Source organism: Xenopus laevis, chromosome 5L (assembly GCF_017654675.1).
Source record: "Xenopus laevis strain J_2021 chromosome 5L, Xenopus_laevis_v10.1, whole genome shotgun sequence".
Taxonomy (NCBI): Eukaryota; Metazoa; Chordata; class Amphibia; order Anura; family Pipidae; genus Xenopus; species Xenopus laevis.
The window spans coordinates 103,174,597-103,197,704 of NC_054379.1; the positions used below are offsets into that span (position 1 = coordinate 103,174,597).

A 23,108-nucleotide genomic window follows, 5' to 3' on the forward strand; every position below is an offset into this window, starting at 1 on the left:
CAGAGACTGATGCCCAAATCCTGTAACACTTCAGTGCTGGACAGAGGGTTGGCCTTCCTCTTTTGCCTTCCACTCAGGTGGGAGTGGATGCTGCTGGGAACCTGGAACTTTGCCCCAGTAGATTAAAGGCCCCAAGAGTGGTGAGGCCCTTGGAGAAGTTGGGGATACAGGGACCCCATGAACGAGGTGTAGACAGGTCAGGGTAGTTCTCTGTAACAGCACTTTCTAGGAAAGTGAGGTAGATAGAACTAGTGAATAAGAGCAGCCTGTGTTCTGACTAAGAGAGATAGCAAGGCAGTAGCTCTCCCCTCAGGCAAGACTGGCCTGTAATATAGGGATCACAGCCTGATAGGGATTTAGGTTATGTGATTTCCCTGATCCAATGTGTGGGGGATCCAGGTCACGGTACAGAGATCCTAAGGATGGATCTATCAATGTGGTATGCTATCTCCACAGGGTTGTCACGAGGTGCTGGTTCTGAATTGCTGCAGTAATACCTGACATATGTTAATATCTCAAGGATTGTGTGTATAAAAACCCTGATTTGCACTTTAAGAGAATAAAACCTGTTGCTATTTGTATTGTTCAAGAAACTTCTGGTGTCCAATTTATTTTATTTAGTCATGCAGCACAAATGAGGTGTAGTTGCACAACATCACTCTTCCACCCTTTCATGTAGCAAAGGCCAATCCTGTGGAGAGAGGGTCAAATGTAACCGGTTCTCTGCCTGTTTTGCTAGCTGGACAAGGTCTAGTCTAGCGTAGATGGAGTTACACACGCATACTCTTGGTGGGAGAGGTGTGGTGTACTCCATAGCACATGATATGGAAGAAAGTTCCAATATAGGAGAATTATATGAAAGTATAGATTTGTACAAGCTCACTAGGGTCAACTTTATATGCAGCATTTATAACAGATAATTTATATTTAATGTCATGGTTTTACAACTGTTAAACAGAAACCTTTTTCTTCAAAAATATATAAAAACAAAAATAATACAAATATTTATTTATATTTGTATTTTTACAAAAATAAATCTACAGAACATATACAGTATACTTTATAACAGTTTTGGTATTGTTCCTTCTGCCAGAAATTAAATCAGCCCTGGACAGGACACCAAAGCCTAGTTTATCAATCTTAATAAAGTAGTCAAGTCCAAACCAGCGGTTTTTCTACATGCCCACAGGGCAGCACAGTCGAATCTATCAGAATTGCCATTAGTTTACTAACTCTCTGTGCTTGCTGCATGAGCATTCAGAAAACATTCATGTTTCATTTGATTTGATTTGTGTAACACACAGCACACACAGCGACATGCTCATTAAAATACTCACAGTGACAAACACAAATATACACTTATACTGACACAGACTTGACAGTGGCATGCACAGACATCCCAACATACACACAGACAGTGACAGACACAAACAGAGGGGCACAAATATGGTGAAATACAGTATGATGTGAATCACTGTGACATTCTCACAGATGCAAAGAGCCTCTCATCACAAGACGGGGTATCTATTGTTGACAATTATCTGGGATTTTACTGGTTTAAAAGTATCCTTGCTGTCAAAATTATAAACAGGGAACAAAAGTAACAAAGATCGGAAGGTCAGTACATTTTTTCCCAAATAAGTTGACAAATAAGTAAGACTACAGCTACACAGATAGTGATAGAGACTATGAAGGGGCAGGTTTACTAAGGGTCGAAGTGAATTTGAGGGAATTTTCGAAGTAAAAATTTTTTTGGATACTTTGACCATCGAATAGGATACTACGACTTCGAATTTACATCGATTCAAAGTTAAAATCATTTGAATATTCGACCATTCGATAATCAAAGTACTGTCTCTTTAAAAAAACTTCGACTTCAATACTTCGCCAAATTAAACCTGCCGAAGTGCTATGTTAGCCTATGGGGACCTTCTACAACCATTTTCTAAGTCTTTAGAGGTCGAAGGAAAATCCTTCGATCGATCGCTAAAATCATTCGATCAAACGATTTTTATTCAAATGCAGGATTGCCAAATTTGTTGAAAAAATGTTGAATTCGATATTAGAATTCGAAGTTTTTTAATTCGATGTTCGAATTTCGAAGTTTTTTGTACTTCGAAATTCGACCCTTGATAAATCTGCCCCCATGAGTGGCAGTAATACACAGTAACAGACAAAGAGTGACAAACATAAAGGATGAGTGATACACACAAAATATATATATATATATATATATATATATATATATATATATATATAAATATATATATATATATATGCAAATAACAAAGAGTAACATGTATATATATAGAGACATTGTTAAACAGACATAGTGAGTGTGACACAGTGATACAGTAAATCATTGATCCACAAAAACAAACTCACATAAAACGATAAAACTGGATTTATTAATGTAGTCATTGCTATGTCCAAAGTGAAATTATTCAAATGAATGTTTTTTACCCACAAGCCAGAATAAATTCAGAATTGCAGCATAGCAGCAGTTGTCCTCAAAATAGATTCTGCCACAACTTGTGCAAAATGGATCAACAGGAATACAAATTAAATTCACTAGAGCAGACTTGGCGTTGGCGTTAGTTGCTGGTTACTAAGGAGCATATATGAACCCAAGTGCATTTGTGAATAGTGTCAATGCACAATGCAGTTATTTTAGGTGTTCTTTTGTGCCTTAATGAACCTTACAAAGAAATAAGCACACAGAGGTACACAGACTTAATCAGTAGTCAGTAGCCATGCTTATAGGACATGTGCAATCATGTCACTATGGGATCATTTAAAAAAAAAGGCATAAAGATTTCCCAGGTTTATTAAGTCATGGCAACCAATGCAATGTTTGTTTTTAAACTGACCTATAAACAATACCTGCTGATCAGTTACTATGTATAACTAGATATGTAGCAGATTTTGTAGTATTTATTACATAACTGCATGCCATTTACATTTGTTACTAGATGAACATTTTTAAGTTTGTCATATTATCAGTGCAACTTCCACTGTTCTCTATTAGGTTGATCTTCAAGCAACCCCCCCCCAGCTTGAAGGAGAAACAGCTTCATTTCATAACACCATATGACAGGTGAATGATCAAATATTGCTATGGTTACCTATGATATCATGGGGCCAGAGCTATTGGCTGGTCAGTCTAGGAATATCCTGCCTGGTTTTCCTAAGTTGGAAAACCAGGCATGCAGTTTTGACCCAGGCAGCCCTTCCAAACACCCGGCTGTCTGTTTCAAAACTGGACAGATGGCAACTCTAATGTTTGGATTTACTTTTTTTTTCAGGAATTGTTTTTTTTCTCTAAAACTTTTTAAAGTTTTTTTTGTTAAAATATCTCTTTAACTCCAAACATTTGAGATTCATTAAGTGTAAAAACCATGAAAAACTTGAATACAACAGTCAAGGTCCCATAGAAGTCAATAGGAGCTTTGCTGACCCTATTGGACTTCTTTTTTTAGCCATTTAGACGTTTAGAGGTTTTCGGATTTTTTTTTCAACTGAATAAATGAGCCTCCCCATATTGCATTTTGGAAATGATTTTCCTCCTCAAGAAAAGCACACAGTTATGTGTATATATAAGAAATACTTACCAGTAGCCTAGAAGGCAACCAGGTCATAAAAGTTTACTTGATTTGAGTATCTGGGCAAACTGGAGACAGAAGGCATGTAAAAGGAATTATATGTATGTCACATGCTTATGGAGTAAAATGGGATAAAATGCTATCCAAAATATTGGCACACTATGCCCAGAAGGTTATTTTTTCATAAACCAATGTTCAAAACTCCAAGTACTGGCACAGCTGGCTATAGGCCAGCCCTAGTGTCCCACCTGGATCCACATTCGTGCACGAACGATCAAGTGCACTATTGAATTGCCAACAGGGGTGGTGAGGGGAGATACTTTGTACTAGGGGTAAGCTACATCTTCTGCCTACCCCTAGTTCTGGCCCTGCTGCAGGCCTTCAGTCTGTTCCAGCTTAACCAACCAGCACATGGAAACAAGGTAACATAACAATCTCCAAGAAGACACAAGGACACAAGAATTCATTAAGGTACACACAATCCATGTTATAGACATAAAAGGCCAGATTCAATTCAGTGAGGTTTATTCAATTCAATTCAAAAGGTTTATCACGTGAAAACTCGTGGACAAGATTCAATTTGAGATGCAACACAATTCAGAAGAACTTATCTCACAGTTTATCTCTTAAAAACGCTATTTAAGTATATGGGAAAAATTGTTCCCAAAAAGTTCCCATAAGTTTTCACATGGTAAACTGTGAACTTTTTCACACTTTTTCTCACTCAACTGAATTTGGCCCAAAGGCAGAAATTTAATAAAATGTGCAAAAAGAACAAATTTGTGCATATAAATTTGTATGTCGCAATGTAATATTCCTAATTAGGTTTTTGTTGTATTGTGAATCTTAATTAGGCATTGCGTACCTTTAAGACCTGCTTGAAGGTGGTGTAAAGGTTTGGAAAAATCATAACAACTTTTTCATTAATACGTTTTATTACATACACTGCACAAACTACACTAGCGCAAACTATAAACTTTGCAATCACTATCCTATTGTTGCATGAGGGGCAAAGTGATTGCAAAGTTGCTACATTTATTCAAATTGTGAACGCTTTTTACTTTAGCGACCAATATTACATTCCATCAAAATAGTTTCTCGAGAATCAGGGTTCCTGCATATTTAATCTATATCTGTAAAAATAATGACATTGATAAATGGTTTGTTCCAATGATCTATTATATTCTTTAAAAAAAATCCCCAAATTTTAGTAGATATAATTAAAAATATTTCTAAAGGGAACTTGTCAATGTTAATTGTTGATCTATAAAACGCCTCTGCCCTGGTACATTTCTGTTGTAGTTAATGCAACCTCATCTATTCATTCAACTTTCTTGCATCATCCTTGGAAAGATAACCTTTAAATTATACTTTTGTGTCTTTATAATTCATTCTAATTACAAGATGTTACGTTTGCTGTGCAATTTCTTTAAAGGGCATATGCTTGTTTATTGAAAATACCTTCTGTGAGTTAGTTGACTAGGTACCCAGAATATTCAGTAGTATGTATGAGAGTGAGGAGCGTAGAAGCTGTCCCCTTGAGGAAGATCTTGCATGTCCTAACATATTTACTGACAGCTCTCATGAATATAACTTTACTTGCTTAAAAATTATTGTAAATCTTTATGGTGTAACTTTCTCTAACCAAACCATGTTGATTCTTTTTGATCCTTTCTTATTTTCTTACTCTTGTGCTTAGGGTTATGTTTGAGTTTCTGCTATTGTAGGGCTGCGTATATGGAAACCATATATGTGAGTGGCATAAAAGGGGAACAGCAGAATAGGGTGGGAATATGGTGGAGAAACAAATGAGTCTTAACAATTGTGACCCAGTGGGGGAAGCTGTTGTGTAAGGTAATAGAGAAATATAAATAAAATTAGTTAAAGGGGTTTTAGTATGATGTAGAGAGTGTTATTCTAAGACAATTTGCAATGGGTATTATTTGTGGTTTTTGAGTTATTTAGAAGTAGATTAGAAATGTTGTACATTATGTTGTTTGGCTTCTGCACCAGTCCAAGGCAACCAAAGCCCTTCAGAAGGGAAGATCTGTTCCAGCAGCTCCACCGCTTCATTTCTGCACATGCTCTGTGCTGCTGTCAATGACTGAATTTAGGGACCCTCTTAAAATATACAGTACACATAAAGGATATAAATGTCACAATTTAAGGCTGATAAGTAATTAATATAGATAATTACTACATGGCAGAACAGAAACCAGTGCAACTAGCATGAGAATCTAATAATCAGCCTTGGAGCATCATCTTATATTACAGTATAGCCTCATTTTCATCTTGATAATATGTGATGACCACTAATCTTAGTTTCTCAACAGCTGCTCAGAACCCACTGAAATGTGAGTGTTGCATACCCCCTGTGACAAGTTTGAAGTCCTGGATCATTGCTGAACTAAACCATCATTTTTAAGGTTTAGTTCTCCTTTAAATAACATAAATAGTTGAATTGTTGCACAAATATATTTCTTTTTCCCAGATATGAGTAAAAGAATAATAATTGAATAAGCCTATGCTTACCATCTAAAACTACAAATTGTATTCACTATAATACTTGTTTTTAGTATAATGTCAAACACATACGACCTATGCAAACCTCAAGGTTCATGTCTATTAGTGTGTTAACAAAATATATCATTTGTTGAGGCGTGTTTAATGTTCTAGCTCAGCTGCTAAAAACATATTTCAACATTCCATTAAAACATATCACAAAGAAATCTGCTGCCAGATGGAATATCCTTTATGGCTGATTTATCCTCAGATGTTAATGTTCCACATTTCCAACTTCATATGTATACTATCTAAGGTAAAAAAAAAAAAAAGCATGCATATAGGTTTTGAATTAATAAATTAATTTTAGTTTAAGATTGCTAAAAAAAAATATCTAGTGTAACTGAAGTCATTTAATTCCTTGCAAATAAAGGAGAAGGAAAGGTGAAATCACTGGAGGGTACCAAAAGTTAGGCACACCCCCAATGATTTTATTATATAATATTATAATATTATTGTACCTGATACCCTAGGCCTGTGCTCCTGTTAGCAAAAAACTGCATGGACCTGGAGTTTTCAGCGAACAACATGGCACAATCCTCTTCTTCCACTTCATCTTTCTTTGCTATCCCAGGCTGACGCATGAGCAGTCAAGGGTGAAAGCTTGCTATTTTGCATATCTTCAAATAAAAAATGAAACAGCTTTTTCTTCAAAGTGCATTTTAGCAGACCATATTTTTCTCTATCCATGTCTATTTATAAAGGAAACCCTGGTTTACTGAAATAAGTTCAAACAAAGTTGATCCAGGCACTGGTCCGATCGCAGATATATCTCACATAAATAACATTTTGGTTCCCTTCTTCCCTTAGGAACAAAAGACATCAACTGTAAAATATGCTCATGCATAATATGCATAAGCCATAGTAGGGATGGGCGAATTTGACCCGTTTCATTTTGCTGCCAGCGAAAATTCGTTGAAATGCATAAAAGTCTATGGGTGACAAATTTTTTTCTCCCATTGGAGTCTATGGGTGTCATTTCCACAGCAAAACTCGGCGAAAAAAAATTTGATCATTCCTACTCACAAGCCTTCTACAAATGGGCCCAAAATGTTGAATCGGGGCAGTATACTCAACAAATACGGCCAAGAAATGGTGTTGAATGCTTTATAAATGTCAAGCATCAGCAATAAAAGAGGGGACTTTGATTTATTAGCATCTTGTATTTTGTTAATCAGTCTGCGAATAGAATTAGTGGTCTCCCTGGTATAAAACCAGACTGATCTAGGTTTATCAATCTAGACATGTACTTACTAAGCCTGAAGCCCAAGATTTTGGAAAATAATTCAATATCAAAATCGGTCTATAATTCTGTACTTTAGTCAGGACAGGTCAGGTCTTTATTTGGTTAAGGTAGGAGATAAAGGTTAGTTGGAGCATTTCTGGTGGGGCACAATGGCCTGCTAGCATATCATTGAAAAGAACTATAAGTGAGGAATCAATTATTTATATTTCTTATAGTAGATAGGAGGAAAGCCATAGGGTTCAAGACTGGACCTATTTTTCAAGGTCTGAATGGCATATTTGACTTCTTCCGTGATGGGAGAAATTTGTTTTGTCTGTTCTGGGTGTGATAATTTAGGGAATGTAATCTGATCTAAATACTGGTCTCTGAAATGTCTTTGTATTGACGGTGCAAAGGGAGTTCATTGCCTCGTAAAATTTTTGAAATTCTGAGATAGTCTCCAAAGGCTTATAGACCTGTTTACCTGAAGCATTAGATACGGTTAAAATTGGAAGGAATCCCTGCTCTGATTTCAATTTATTTGTCAATAAACGATTAGGTTTTCTTTGAGTGAGAATAGTTTATACTGAGACTAGTGGAAGGGTTTCTCAGCTTTTTCTTGCAACAATGTTTTCAGTTGAGATCTAGTCAAATATCATAGAGAAGGTTCGAAGAAGGGGCTGTTTTATATTGAGTTTCTAATGATAGGACAGAACTTTCAAGGGCTTCAAGCTATGTTGTAAACTCTTTTTTTTGTTTGATGCCAATTTGATGAAAGATCCCCGAATAACCAACTTATGAGCTGGCAAACAATTGTGTTAACCAGGGAGGTAGCTGACACGAGTGATTCGTTACGGCTCCACAAGTGCTGGGTTGTGGGGACTTAGAGAGTACACGTTACCTGTACTGGGGCATGGTCAGACCAAATTATGTAAAAAGTTGTAGCCCAGGTAATAAATTCTAAGGTATATTGCGACACAAAAAGATGATCAATTCTGGAGTAATATAAAAAAAATTATATTCTGTATCAATTGGATGGAGGGTTCTCCAAGAACCCACAAGGGGAATTTCTTGAAGTATATATTTAGGGGCTGCTGGCATATTGAATGCTGTAGGGGCAGAATGGTCAAATGTGGGGTTCAGAACTAAATTAGTGTCTCCTAAAACAAACACTAAACCCTAGCATGTGCATTTGTAACAAATTAAAGACATCGGTATAAAATTGACATGCTCCTATGGAGGGAGCATAAAGGTTAAGAAAGGTGTGACAGGTGTGTCCATAATAGAACCAGTCAAAAGTACATATTGTCTTTCAGAATCTAAAACAAAGGTCCCTAAATGGAATTGTACATGAGTTCATAATGTAATCGATACTCCTCTGGCCTTAGAACAATATGAAGTGGCACAAGGCTTCACCAATCAGACCAATGCATTTCTTGAAGAATCCTAGGATCTTTTTATAATATTGCCCTGGCATTTTACGTTGACTGGGGAGTCAATCCTTGTGGGGGTTCAGATACAAAGCTCCTTGAGATGGGGAGAGTTCCTCAGCATTTTAAACTTTTCTCGGGTGCACCAATATGTCACTCCATATAGTAAAGGGTGTACAAATATGGTTACCGATGACCTTTTCCTTTTGACCCCTGGTTTGACCTTTATTCAATTTAACTAAGTTGGAGTCTCATTTGATGCACCTGGGTAGAGTTTTGTGGGATTGGGTGGACTGGTAATTGGGGTGTTTATTTGATTGGACCATTGATGTATAAATATTTGAGGCATGGCTCTAGGAGTTTAGCTTATGATTAAGTGTTTGGAACATGAAACGCGTCAGGCTGGTTGACACAATAAACTTCTTCACATTTGAACATCTGCCTGGTGGAAGTTTTTTGCCTTTGAGTGCCTGCTCCATTTTGAGATTTCAGAGTTCCTCAGCAACCACACACTGTCCTGCCCCTATGAAACAGTGAGGTATCCTTGAAACCAGATCCTGTATCCACTATACCAACAATGTATAGAGATGAAACTTTCAATGAAATGGAAAAATCGAACTTGTGGATCCTGTGAACACTTTTAAATAAGATTTAATAGCTCTATGTGCCAGCCAACTATTTTTATACTCTCCAGATAAATGCAAATTATCTTTTTAGATAGAGGAGAATTGTTTGTACAGGTATGCAATCCGTTATCTAGAAACCCATTATCCAGAAAGATCCCAATTAGAGAAAGGCCATCTCCCATAGACTACATTTTATCCAAATAATTCAAAAGATTTCCTTTTTCTCTGTAAGAATACAACAGTAATGTATATTGTACTTAATTCCAGATAAGAAATAATTAATCCTTATTGGAAGCAGAACCAGCCTATTGGGTTTATTTAATGTTTACATGATTTTCTTTAGACTTAAGGTATGAAGATCCAAATCATGGTAAGATCCATTATCCGGAAAGCTCCAGGTCCTGAGCATTCTAAAAAAACAGGTCCCATACATGTACCATGGGTTTTGTGAGACACTACCTATGACCCGGAGAATATACAATTAAAAAGTGCCATAAAGCAAGACACAAATGTATTTGTATATGTTTAGTAGAAACAGTAATATGAATTTCATGAAATACTTTTACCAGAAAAAGTAAAGTAAATTAATTTTCAAAACAATGGCATGTGATATGACAACCCCTTTCTATAATCAGCATCCCTTTAACCAGGATTAACCTTTTGCAAAGAAATTAATTGAGCACAAACCGTTTATTAAAAAAAAACGATATTTGTAACTAATTACTCCTTTAATGTATTCCTTATTAAAATATATACAGCAAAACAAAGACATCCCCAATGTAGCTTTACTCAAAAGACAAGAAAATCCATAGAATTGAAATGGGAGATTTATAGAAGGGACAGAAAATTAATTTTGAAGCTGCAAAGAATAAACGATATAGAGATTAGGCTCATTAAAAAGGAAAATGAAAATCTCATTACAACATAAATCAGAGTTACAGCATTTCAACAAATTTCTGAAGTCGAAGACTGTTGAAAAAATTTAAAAACACTGGTTATGATATATTGAGAACACAATATGATTCATTAAAGATACAAGTGCAGTGTGCAAAGTGCAATTTCAGATGCTAGCTTTTACCCACAATGCAGCATTTCATCAAGAATTTTGGGACATTTGAGAGACTGGATTTTTTAATTTCTGGTACTCAAAATACAAAACATCTTTGTGTGATTTTTTTAGGTGCATGTAAGCTTCATCCATTATTACAGTTTGCTGTGGTAATCCTGAAGCTACTGCTACATTAGAGCTAGTGTTGGCTATAATGTTCTCCAGCAGCTATAGACACACTTGCTCACAACAGGAGGCAGGAGGGAAACTGCAATGCTGAACACAGCCAAAAGAGCGCCTTTGGATGCAAGTACCTTTAATGAATGGGGTAGTTTACAACTGTAGTTAATTTTGCATGACTGTAGCTTCAGTTATGGTTGAATATTAACCCCAATGAGTGACATCATTAATATTTAGCTCAGTATACAAAGTATGTTTGTGTACTTCATAGGCAGATTTCCACTAGCTGTTAGGCAGGTTAAAATAGAGTTAAAAGGTTGAACTTGATGGACTGTTACTTGTAATTTCATTAGACTATCTCTGTTTATAGTGGATTACATGAAAACATGATTTAATTCCAGTACTCAGAATAATTTCAGCCTCAAATCTATGTACCTGTAAGTCTGACATCTGTAAAGGAAATGCTATACATAGCTTTACTGAGAGATTATATGAGTGTATTATCGAAAGAAAATTTGCACCCTAACGAAAATAACTGCATCTCTTTGATATGTAGTGGTCTTCTTTCTCCTACTTTCTCCTAAGTATTTACAGGTATGGGACCTGTTATACAGAATGCCCCGGACCTGGGATCTTTCCGTAATTTGGATCTTCATACCTACTAGAAATCATATAAACTAGAAAATCAAATAAACATTAAATAAACCCAATAAGCTGGTTTTGCTTCCAATAAGGATTAATTATATCTTTGTTTGCTTATTACAGAAAAAAAGCAAATCATTTTGTAAAATTTGGATTATTTGGATAAAATGGAGCCTATGGGAGATGGCATTCCCATAATGTGGAGATTTATGGGTAACATGTTTCTGGATAATGGATCCTATACCTGTATTTAGCATCCCAGTTCACATATAAAGGAAAAATAAATAAAAATGGAGGGTTGAGAGACAAGAAATTCTGCCACAATACTGTTAGAGCAATGCCTTGACTGCTAATATATCTCCCAGACATTTGATTACATCTTAAATGCATGACTCTTCCAACTCAAAAGCATTTTAGGTGAAACTAGAATGGAAGCTTTAGAAGTGTGTGCCCACTCCACTGCAAGCTCGTGTTTATGATTTTAAGGACAATTTAAAAAGTACAAACATGCAAAGCAGTTTGTTTTATGATAGACCAAATTAAGAGGTTCTCATGAAAATATCTAGGTACTGATTTTCACTGTTGTAGTTACTCATAGCAATGAAGTAGGTGTTTGCTATTATTGACTTACAACAGATCTATCAAATTAATTACTGATCGGTTTCTATCTGTCACTGCTTTGCTGCAATTAAATGTACTATGTCTATCAATTCATTCAGAACTCTACATTTAAAACCAAACCTTCACTACATGGACTAATATGGTTGACATTTGGGAGGGTATTTTTTGTGAATTGTGTTTGCTTTGATAATGGTTTGTTCAGTGATAAGCTGTAAAATAAACAGCTGTTGATATTCTGTCGGATCAATATATATATTTCAGGCGTCCATTTGGGTAATATATTATTACCATATATTATTACTCCAGCAGCATATATGCATTTTATGCATATGCAAACAGCGGTTGTTTACCAAAGTCTATTCTGCCTATATGAATGGGCAAGTTCACCTACAGGTAAAAATGCAAAAAATGAAGTTGTATACAATAGCATTACAAACATTTAAAGGTGACCTTTCCCTTTAATCTTCCCTTTACCAGATGAGTGTTTGACTGTAGTATTCATATTACATTAATAAGTCCATAAAAATCAGGGATTTTTCATTCAATAAAACCACAAAGCAGCAAGTTTTTCTTTTTTAGGAAAATTAAATCAGTATGGCACTCATAACTGTGAAAGCGAGAAATGAATTGAAAAGATTTGAATGCTAAGGTAGCAAGGAAAATTATCATTGCTTAAATAACACATTTGCCTGGGCTTTCCGGTTTATGGCTGACTAAACCTGAAATGAGACTTTATTTGCAAAAATGACATAATAACGTCTAATCTTGCTGTTTGTGATGTCTTCACTGGAAAACATATTTACGGGCCACGGCACAGACCTCATCTAAATAGTAATTAAATCTTATTTTACCTTAGATGTACATAAACTCTCTTTGTCTTTTATAGCACTTAACAATTTTATTTCCAGATAAGAGCATAAATATCAACCACGGATAACCACAAATATGACTTTTATATACTACAATTTAGTTTATTAATGGCATGTAATTAAAGTGATTTCCATTCCAGATGCCTACTCTGTTTGGTGCTCAAAACTTAGATTAAAATAAGCATAAAGCAATTATGAATAAAGCACAATTTACTAAAATAAAACGGTTATTTTTCATTCACAGGTGTCAAATTTCCAATGAATGTAAATAAAAAGACATTAGGGCTCATTTATAAACAGTGGGCAAATTTGCCCCTGGGGAGTATTCCATAGCATCCAGTCAGTGATTAACTTTTCTCAGCCAATTGTTGACAGAACAATGAAAACATGCATGTGATTGGTTGCCATGGGTTACTGCTCAGGTGCAAATTTGCCCAGTATTCATAAAAAAACTCCATCATTGATTAAACACCTGTTTTTTGCATCTCATGGTGTCTTGGAGTTATTGTAAGATTTCGAATGGGTATAAAAAGCAGCACTTGCTTTAAGTCTGGCTACTACTTCAGAATGAATTACTCTACTTTTACTAATTTTAAAACAATGACAAATAATGAAAATATAGGGATTACTTTGTGCTATAGTAGCTAAATACTGTAAGCACTGTTTCTATGGTTAAATCCCTCAATGAGAAGTATCAGAATTACACACAATACTCAGTATTCACCTATCACTATCAATTCTTTCTTACCAGAGAGCACAGATAAAACTATCGTTACATCACAATTGCTCAAATCCTTCACTCATCTGATGAGAGAATTTTTTTTACCAGGCATGGATTTGTGGCAAAATTCCACATATCCACATCTGCAATTTTTTTTGAAAAACGACAACAATAGTTTGCTGCAACAAAAAGACACAGACACAAACTAGTCACAGTAATAAAAAAATGCCAATTGACTTTAATGCATTTTGATGAGAAATAAATTGAGAAAATACCTATTGACTTTAATGCATTTGGACAAAAAGTTGCCAAGACAAAAAAGTCACCAAGACAAAAAAGTTCCCACAAGAAAAAAAGCCAATTGGAGTGAAAAAAAAGTTGTGCACCAAAAACAATATTGTCACCATTTCACAAATTTTTCAGCAGTTTCGCAAACTTTTCAGCAAAGCAAAATCAGACAGATTTTCTCATCACTACACTTATCCACTTTTTTTTCCTCCAAATTTTCAAAATTTTTCAAAAATCTGGAACTTTTCTTGATGTTGGTAGTTAAACTAGTCACAATAGAATGAAGAATTATTGGAAGAAAAAGCAACAGTTGGGACAAAACTCAACCTGTCATCTTTCCATTAAATTAAAAAAAAATTGGGACAAAACTCAACCTGTCATCTTTCCATTAAATTAAAAAAATTGCTTGCTCAAACTGCTTTCTAGAACAAGACCTTGATTCTCTGATAAATCCTGGTCCGTGAACATAGTTGTGAGAGTTAGAATAAAATTAGCGGTTGCTGCTTTTCATCCTTTTTTCACCAGATATGTTATGACCCTTTCCTAAAAAGCTCTAGGTCATTGCTACCTTCTTCCCAGCTATACTTCCCAATGCAACAACTACCCTATAAATCACCATAATGAAATCAATATCTTTGAATATTTTTTAAACTTTATTGAAGCTCTATATTAACACTCAGTGCTCTTACTGACTAGTATCAGTATCTACTGTATTATGGAGTAAGTATCTGCTTACTCCATAATAGAGATCTAATCTTTCCAAGCTGCTCATGGTAAAATTTTACTATTTTTTTCTCATAGAGAACATAGTAAATAGCGATGAGCAATTTTTTTCTGGTTTTGCAGCGAAATCTGCCATTTCATTGCAGGGGTAAGTGCTCTTGCCTTGTAACTTTCAATGCTAAGGCTGATGGTTCAATTCTGGCTGAGGCTGCTTTTGTATGTTGATAAAAATGGTTAGAGTTTTAAGTTCTTTAATTTGGGAAATTAAGGTCCAGATCATCTTTATTTTGGGACATTAGGTTAATTTGGGACCAGTACTCTCATCACTCACATCCCCTGAACCCTGCCAGCTCACATGTAGAACAGCTGAGGAGGGGTTATTTCTATATAACTTTATAGAAATCAGACCCTGTGGTCCAGGCTTTCCTGTTCCCCAGGCACCCTTGCAACCTTGGGGTCCACTTCCTCTAAAGTTACACTACTGAGTAAGGTCCAGACCAGATGATCAACCAATATCCTATGATGACTGACCCTGCTCCCAAAAGTATCTGGCTTATTAAACTTGCATTGCCTTAATAAAGGCATTTAATGAAAACAATGTATCTTTAGAATTGTCTGAATTTAGACTTTAGCACTGAAAATTGCCAGCTAGGTGGTCTAACCCCTAGACAGTGTCACATGTTGCTAAATTTTGTGTGTTGGAACATATATTTCTTTTTGGCCTGGGTGATCACATGGGTGATCACATGAAAGTGAGATAACAGATCTCCCTTTCCCCACTATGGACCAGCATTCATTCTGGCATGATATAACTTTTATTTGCCTATGAAAAACATTTGTGCCAAAATAAAGGAAAAGGAGCTTCTCTAACAAGGTAGGAAAACGTATATTCTATTGCAGAGTTTAAAAATTGCCTTAACCAAAATATTTTGCAGAACCAATGAATTTTGGCTCACGAATAGTAACTAATACATCCATCCAATGAATCACCAAAGGGGTTTCTTTGCTGGTCCCACCTATATATTTTTCTAGGTGAAGAGATACTCTCTGCTTTAAAAGCACAAATACACCTGAAACTTTCTCTCTTATGTATAGCTACATATTGTTACATAGTTACATAGTTAAGTTGGGTTAAAAGACCAAAGTCCATCAAGTTCAACCCCTCCAAATGAACCCCAGTGCACATATATACACATACTTATATTGACCTATATACACCCTTGCATTTATAAACTATATTTGACAATATCTATGCTAATTGTAGATTTTAGTATTACAATAGCCTTTGATATTATGCTTATCATCAAAGCTATTTTTCATGCCAGAACAGTAATGCACTGGCATTGTAGGGTTAACACTGGAGACATTTGGTTTTGGGTCTACAAAGAGACCCTTAATTAGATATTTCCACAGGGTGCTGTGCAAAGGTGCTATCTATATCTGCCTTCACACTATTTGGGCAAGAAGCCTGGCAGTCAGTTCTTTTGATCAGTTCATCAAATGAAAGTGACCGGGGAAAAAAAAGCAATTTTGCGAAACGCGCGTTGGCTTGCCATTTTCACTGATTTATACCATTTTTAGATAAAACCTTGGGGGGTTCTTTTTACAAAAAACTTTTTATAGTGATCTGGGCGCCTCTCTTTGCTCAGATTATAGGAGATTCCTCATCTGTATTCTTGTTTCACTGTTTTCACTATAAGTGCTCTGGAATTTGTGTGTTTTTTTAGAAAAGATAGCTTCTCAATCTAGCTAGTTAAAATAGAATTGAGAGCACAGTTCCAGAAGCACTGACTTCTCCTCCTTTGTGGGGTCCCGCAGTTAGTAAAACAATCAGCTAGACAATACGGGACTTCTCCACCCTTCTACCAATTTCCTTTTCCTACCTTTTCTTGGAATCAGAGATATTTATAACTGCACTTAATTTAAATGTGAATCGATCACAATTGGTGGCACTTACCATCCTTATTGGTGTTTTAGCTGGTTGTCAGTAATTCATTAATTAATGTTAAATGAATTGTTTATGAGTTAGAAATTACCAAATACACACAATATTTAAAATTAATTGTGTCTTAGTTTTACCCTATTTAATGTTAATTTATTGAGGTTAAGCACTAGCACTTTGTGGGATAAATTATTAAGGGGGGAACTCATAGATACTGGATCACGTGACCTAATGGTTTAACTGAAAAGAAATCACACAATGATAATACATATCCTTTTGTAATTTTTCTGATTAAGAAGACGGGGATACTTTTCTTCTTTTCTCCTATACTATTGGGTACTGGCAAGCCCCAATATTATATTGCAAAAAAACTGGGCCTACACCCCATAACCACCTACAGGGGGTCATTAATCCTGGGCACTCCTACCTCATACATAAGGTAGAGGGTGAGGGAGGGTGTCCCAGCAGGCCATAAAAGGTGGGGTGATATAACCATGGCAGCTCATCCTGTAGGGACTCACCTTTGTGGGAGTATGTGCCCAGGTTTTCAAATCTTGCCTCAGGAGGACACAATGCTATTCTAGATTGGTATGGATAGGGTTTCTCAATGTTTTATTAGCTTTTATTTTACCTACTGTTTGTATTTCTGTATTTTATGTATGTCTTTTGGGGGGCTATCTATTGCACTTTTTTTCAAGTGTTCATTTTTTTCATAATAAAATGTAATAAAGTTCTAATAACCCAAAACAACAAATCAGTAGATAGCATTTACTGGTCACCATTCTAAAAGCAAACATTTATATTAAAATAATTACTGTATTTGATTTGTGAAAAATGGTTATTGTTGTGTGGATTTTATTATAGAATAATCTCATAATCACTGTTTAAGTTAAAGCAATGCTTCCATGTATGGGTTTAAAATACATTGAACTTGAAATAGCTCACACTTAATATGACATGAAAAACCTACCGTATAATGCATTTACTTTGAAGTGACAACGTTTAAAATGATTTACATACTTTTTCATAAACACAAGAATACAGTGTGGATGTAAAATGTATAAATACAGTCTAAATGTGGATGGATTACATCCAGTGATGTCCTCCTTTGTACTGAGTAGTGGGTAAATTTGATATTATTACTTTCGCAATAGTGTTGGACATCTAGGAAAATAAAAAATAACAAGAGATTACGAGCAGCAAAAACCACTATAATAAATATATTGATAGGCCTGCATAGCCTTAGTCATGCACCAAGGAATAAAATTGCCTCGAGGTATAATAGTCATCCGTCATATTCTTGACTTCCCTATTGAGAATTCCTGTTAACGTGAGGTTGTTACTATGATCCAAAAGGCTGTATCATTCTCCGTTCCATATGGACAATATAACGTTGAAATTGATTTGGGTAAATTACAGTACAAATTGTAAATTTCTTTGTTCTTGTTGAAGAAACTAAACAGAATTTTAGGAACTAGAACAATATTTTACAAAAAAAGGGATTTAGAAAACAGAACACAAACACTTCCATTCTACATTAGGTAAACTCATTTGTATTTATCAAGCTGTGTAATGAATGTAAAGTTAAGTGTAAAATTGTGGTGTAAAAAGCCGTGCAGAAATTGCACTACTTTGTAGGGATGCATGAAATAATGTTTTATTTGGATTTGGGCGAACCCCCGAATCCTTCATGAAATATTTGGCCTAACCAAATTTGAATTCTAATTTGCATATGCAAATTAGGAATGGGAAGGGATAAAGAGAACAGAGAGCACAGCGAGCAGGTAAAACACGTGTTATTTCCTTGTTCTGAGAGAAAAAGTCATGTGATTTTAAGGATGGAGATTCAGTTCAGCCATGCACGAAGATTTCAGCTAAATCCGAATCCTGCTTAAAAAAGGCAAATTCCTGGCTGAATACTGAATCAAATCCTGGATTCAGTGCATCCTTCCTACCGTAATTTGTGCACAAAGTGGCAACATGGATGCCTTTTTTTTTTTTTTTAAAAGAAGAGCAGTTGTAGCATAGAGGAACAAGGTTCTAACAATGTTGGGCAGTGTATATGCTATTACAGTTAAGGAGCCCTTAATCCAGTGGTGTAACTACCAGGGGAGCAGGGGGTGCAATTGGGCCAGGGCCCGCACCCCCTCAGGTCCCCCCGGCATTTAGCGTGCCACCGACTCCGGCGGTGGAAAATTACTTACGGAGGGGGACGGGGGCCCGGCTGCATGTCCCGCGCCAGGGCCCGCCCCCCTCTAGTTACGTTACTGCCTTAATCACAATATCATTTCACACTGATGCCAATGCATTTCAGTGAAATTTTGCATTTTTTTCAGTGCTTTTAAATAAAATAAAACACCGTAAGTTCTCTCATCTCTACAACTTTTAACTAAGCAATAGCATCTGCCTGCTGTTTTCACAAATGGCAATAGGGAGTGCTTAATCACGTGTAAGAAGAGATTGATTAGTAGCACTTATTTTACACCACCTTTTTATACTTCGGTGTGAAATATTTTGTATAGTTTGATAAATAATTGGCAGGCATGGATTATATGTATTCAATTGCAGTATGCATTTATGTACTTGAATACAGCCAAGAGTATAGTGTACAGGGTTGGATGCACTGAATCACAATACATCAATATAAAATGTCAAAATGTCTGTTAGTGCCATTTGTGAATATTCTGAATGCACTTAAATTATTTATAAAAAAAAAAAAAAAGAGAGAGAACAGAATCCCTGTTATAGAGTATAAACAAATTAACTGACCAGTAAGAGTTAGCAGTCTTACAACTTTGTGGAACTTTCTTTCCACATGATTTTAACCTTTTCTCCAACGTTACTATTTGCAGATACATTTTATGCATTTTTGGCTGTGGGTGTTTTTGCTTTTTTATTTTGTATGCATTTTTTGCTATCAAGAGTGAAATACAGTTTCTTACCTAGCGGTAGGGGTTTTGTATTTACTGATATATGGTGGGAAAAATTGTCAATTTCCCATCAAAGGGTCAACAGTCAACTGTTGGTTTTCTATACCTTTTTAAATACCTGCGTTTACACTGTTAAATATTTACACTCTTCTCTGTATTTAGAAATGTTGTCAATAAAAGATTTTTCAGCCTGTTCATTTCACATCTAGTTAGTATGGTGTCTGAGCCATGGATTGCATTTTCTGGCTTTATTTCAAGTCTTCGTAGGTCCATATCTTTGACCTGGCTTCTTAGTCCTGATTCCTTGCCCTTTTGTTATACAGTACCTCTCTCCTGTTATATAATTTATAATTGCCTTTTTGCCAATGGTATATTTCTTTTATTTGACTCTTGGCCAGGATTTCAGTATTGTTGGTCTTCGGCCGGTCTGGCCTTAACTATGTCTTATCCTTGTTGATACTGCTTTTTTTCAGATACAGCAATAAGAAAGTAAAGAACCAGCAATCGATGTGGTTCAAATGGTGAGTTCCTTTGCATATTTGTCAAGCAATCAACCATTTAACTAAAACTTCAAGTTGGGAGCTGTATACATTTACATCTTAGTTTTTCTTTTTATTTTGCCTCTTTCATAATTACATATCCCTCATTTATATATCTGGTTGTCTGAACAAGATAAAGCAATTTACCCAAGTCCAGTAACTCATAGCAACCAATCATAATCATTCTTTGCATTCACTGGTCACCAGTTTAAAAGCCAAAATCATATTAGCTGCATCACTGCGCTTGGGCAAAACTTTGCTTGTGAGCAGCACCTGTTTTGCTCAAGTTAATATGATTAATGGAATATCCATGCCATAATAGGGTTTGAGGCTGTAAATTTATGCTACATCTATGCATATAAATTCTGCCAAGTCTAAATGGAATGCTCCTTATTGTGTGAAACTGTGGTGGTTACATTACATTACATACAGTATGTGATGGGTTTGCTGCTTTCATTTTTTTTAAATTTAAATTCAGAGTAATTTAAATAGTAAAATGTACTGCTATTATTTTCTTTGCACTACAACACTAATACTTCATTTAGCTATTCTGGTTTGTGGTTTCACTTTCATGATCTTGTCACTCTTACATGTACTACAATTGGAAGGTTATTTACTAAAATCTGAATTCATCTCATTTTTTAAATAAAAAAAACCATGACCAAACTCTAATACCCAATTTGTCCTTATTTATTATTAAAAAAATTTGGTCTAATTGGGTAAAAACTCAATAAAACCGAACTTTCGTTTCTGAGTTTTTCCCCCGAATTGCTTGATTTTTTCAGGCTTTTTCCCGAAAAGCACAAATTTTCGGGATTTTTGCCTAAAAACCCCAAAAAAGTCAGATTTTTAATTCCAATGCAGACCACAGAAACTACAAAATAGGATAGGGACCTCTGCTATTGAATTTTACACAACCTCGGCAAGTCTGAAATGCTGGATTTTTGAATTTGGGCTTTTTGCTGCATCGGGCTTTAATAAATCTCGATAAATTTGAAAAAGCCCGGCCGGATTTTAGTAAATAATCACCTTAAAGTTTTGTACCAGATTTTTAGCAGTAGTCTAAAAACCCTTCTCTAATACTAAACATTGTAGCAGCTGATAAAAAAGTATATATATATATATATATATATATAGACAGCACAATCTGACAGAAGACTCATTGATGATAAGAAGTATAGTTTACAATCTATTTTTTAATAGATAAATGCATGCCTGAGACCATGCATTCATGTAAAATAAATATAAAAATGCTTTTAATATGAAATATGCAAATTCATTTGAAATACTAAAAAATATTAAGGGTAAATGACAATTTCAAATGTACCCATTTATTTTTTGTCATAATAGCTGTCTTATATATTATTATTAGTGTTATCACAAGTACAAATTCATAAATTATTTTATGAATTCATATTTTAATTTATTTTTGCAAGCCAGTGATAGTAAACGTAATTGAAAATAAAGTAGTACAGTAGCTAGAAATAACTATACTATTTTTATATTAGGCTAGTAGGCTGGCGCATTCACCACTTAATTTGGTTTTCTAAACAAATAGCACTAACCGTACTGTATATGTAGAGTATTTGTATGAAATTGAATTTATAAAAATTTCCAAAATACAGCACTCAGAAGGAACCACTGTGATTTAAACTTCTCGTTTAGCTCTCTCTTCTGCTAGTTACACAGACACTCAGTCTGTATTTGGTCTGAATAAAGCCCTTCAAATAAAGGCTTTTTAAGAAAATATCCACTGGTCTGGTGCTGTCTATTTCTTTAAATAGTATACTAATACTTCATTTAGCTATTCTGGTTTGTGGTTTCACTTTCATGATCTTGTCACTACTACATGTACTACAATTGGAGGGTTATTTACTAAAATCTGAATTTATCTCATTTTTTAAATAAATAAAACCACAACCAAACTCTAATACCCAATTTATCCTTATTTATTATTAAAAAAGCTTTGGTTTAATTGGGTAAAAACTCGATAAAATCCAGCATTTTTTTCTGAGTTTTTCTCTGAATTGCTTGTTTTTTTCAGACTTTTTCCCGAAAAGCCCAAATTTTTGGGATTTTTGCCTAAAACCCCCCAAAAAGTCGGATTTTCACGCTAATTCCAATGCAGACCACAGAAACTACAAAATAGGATTGGGACCTCTGCCATTGACTCGGCAAGTCTGAGATGCTGGATTTTTGAATATGGGCTTTTTGCTGCATCAGGCTTTAATAAATCTCGAAAAAATCGAGTTGTTTTTTTTTTTTTTTTTTAATTGAGGGTTTTTTTTAAAAAAAAATCCAGTTTTTCAGTAAATAATCACCTAAAAGTTTTGTACCACATCTTTAGCAGTAGTCACATTACATTGAAATAAAAATTATCTAGTAAAAAGATGTCCAACCAAAGGTACAGTTATTCATTCTTTCTGAATTACTGTATATACTTCACTTTTTCTTGGTTTCACCATTTACTGCTCAGTATATTTTCTTTTCTTCCTTCTTTCCTTCAGGCTAAGCTGAAAAACAAATACATATTGTATCAAAGCAGAAAGTGCTTCAAATAGCTCCATATAATTATTATACGTCTTATTATGCATTGTTTTGTCTTTTATATCATTTGAGGTCAAATGTTACAAATCTTGAATGCCACTAAAATGACTGAGCAAAACACTTCCAAGTGTTTGGATGTATTCAGAATATTTCACAGTGTGCAAAGTGCAAACAAAGGCAGCAATTTACCCACTGAGAGGGGCAATGTGCAAATAGCACCAGGCCTTTGCACTGCACACTGTGCCTAGAATCAGGCTGACCTGTATTAGACCGATTCTAAAGGGGGGGTATGTGGAAAGCATGTGGTAGGTATCCTCCCTTCCCTAACTCGCGAGTAATTTTAGATGCAGTTATCCCTGCCCAAGGGGTGACCACCAGCTACTAAAAGAAAAGATTCACATACTTTTGCCACAAACTAGTATGCAAGTTTTGATAATTTTACCAATAAATACATTAATAAACAAGCATTATTTTTTTATTTGCTTAATGGGCTTCATTATATAGTTTTAAGGTGTGTTAAAGATATATAAGAAAGACATATAATAAAGACAGATAATTATAACAAATAATACACATACATCTTAGGTCATATGAATGCAGAAATAATACATTT

At 35.1% G+C, this 23,108-nt stretch overlaps 1 protein-coding gene across 1 annotated transcript in view; it reads right to left on the reverse strand.

The window, feature by feature from the left end:
• Positions 1–22,238: 22,238 nt before the first annotated feature.
• Positions 22,239–23,108, reverse strand: part of myom2.L (myomesin 2 L homeolog) — a 135,707-nt gene continuing 134,837 nt past the window's right edge. Inside the window, exon 40 of the mRNA XM_041563196.1 lies at positions 22,239–22,461. Within this exon, the coding sequence (XP_041419130.1) occupies positions 22,457–22,461 (5 nt within the window). The 3' untranslated portion in view covers positions 22,239–22,456. The remainder of the gene's footprint in view (positions 22,462–23,108) is intronic.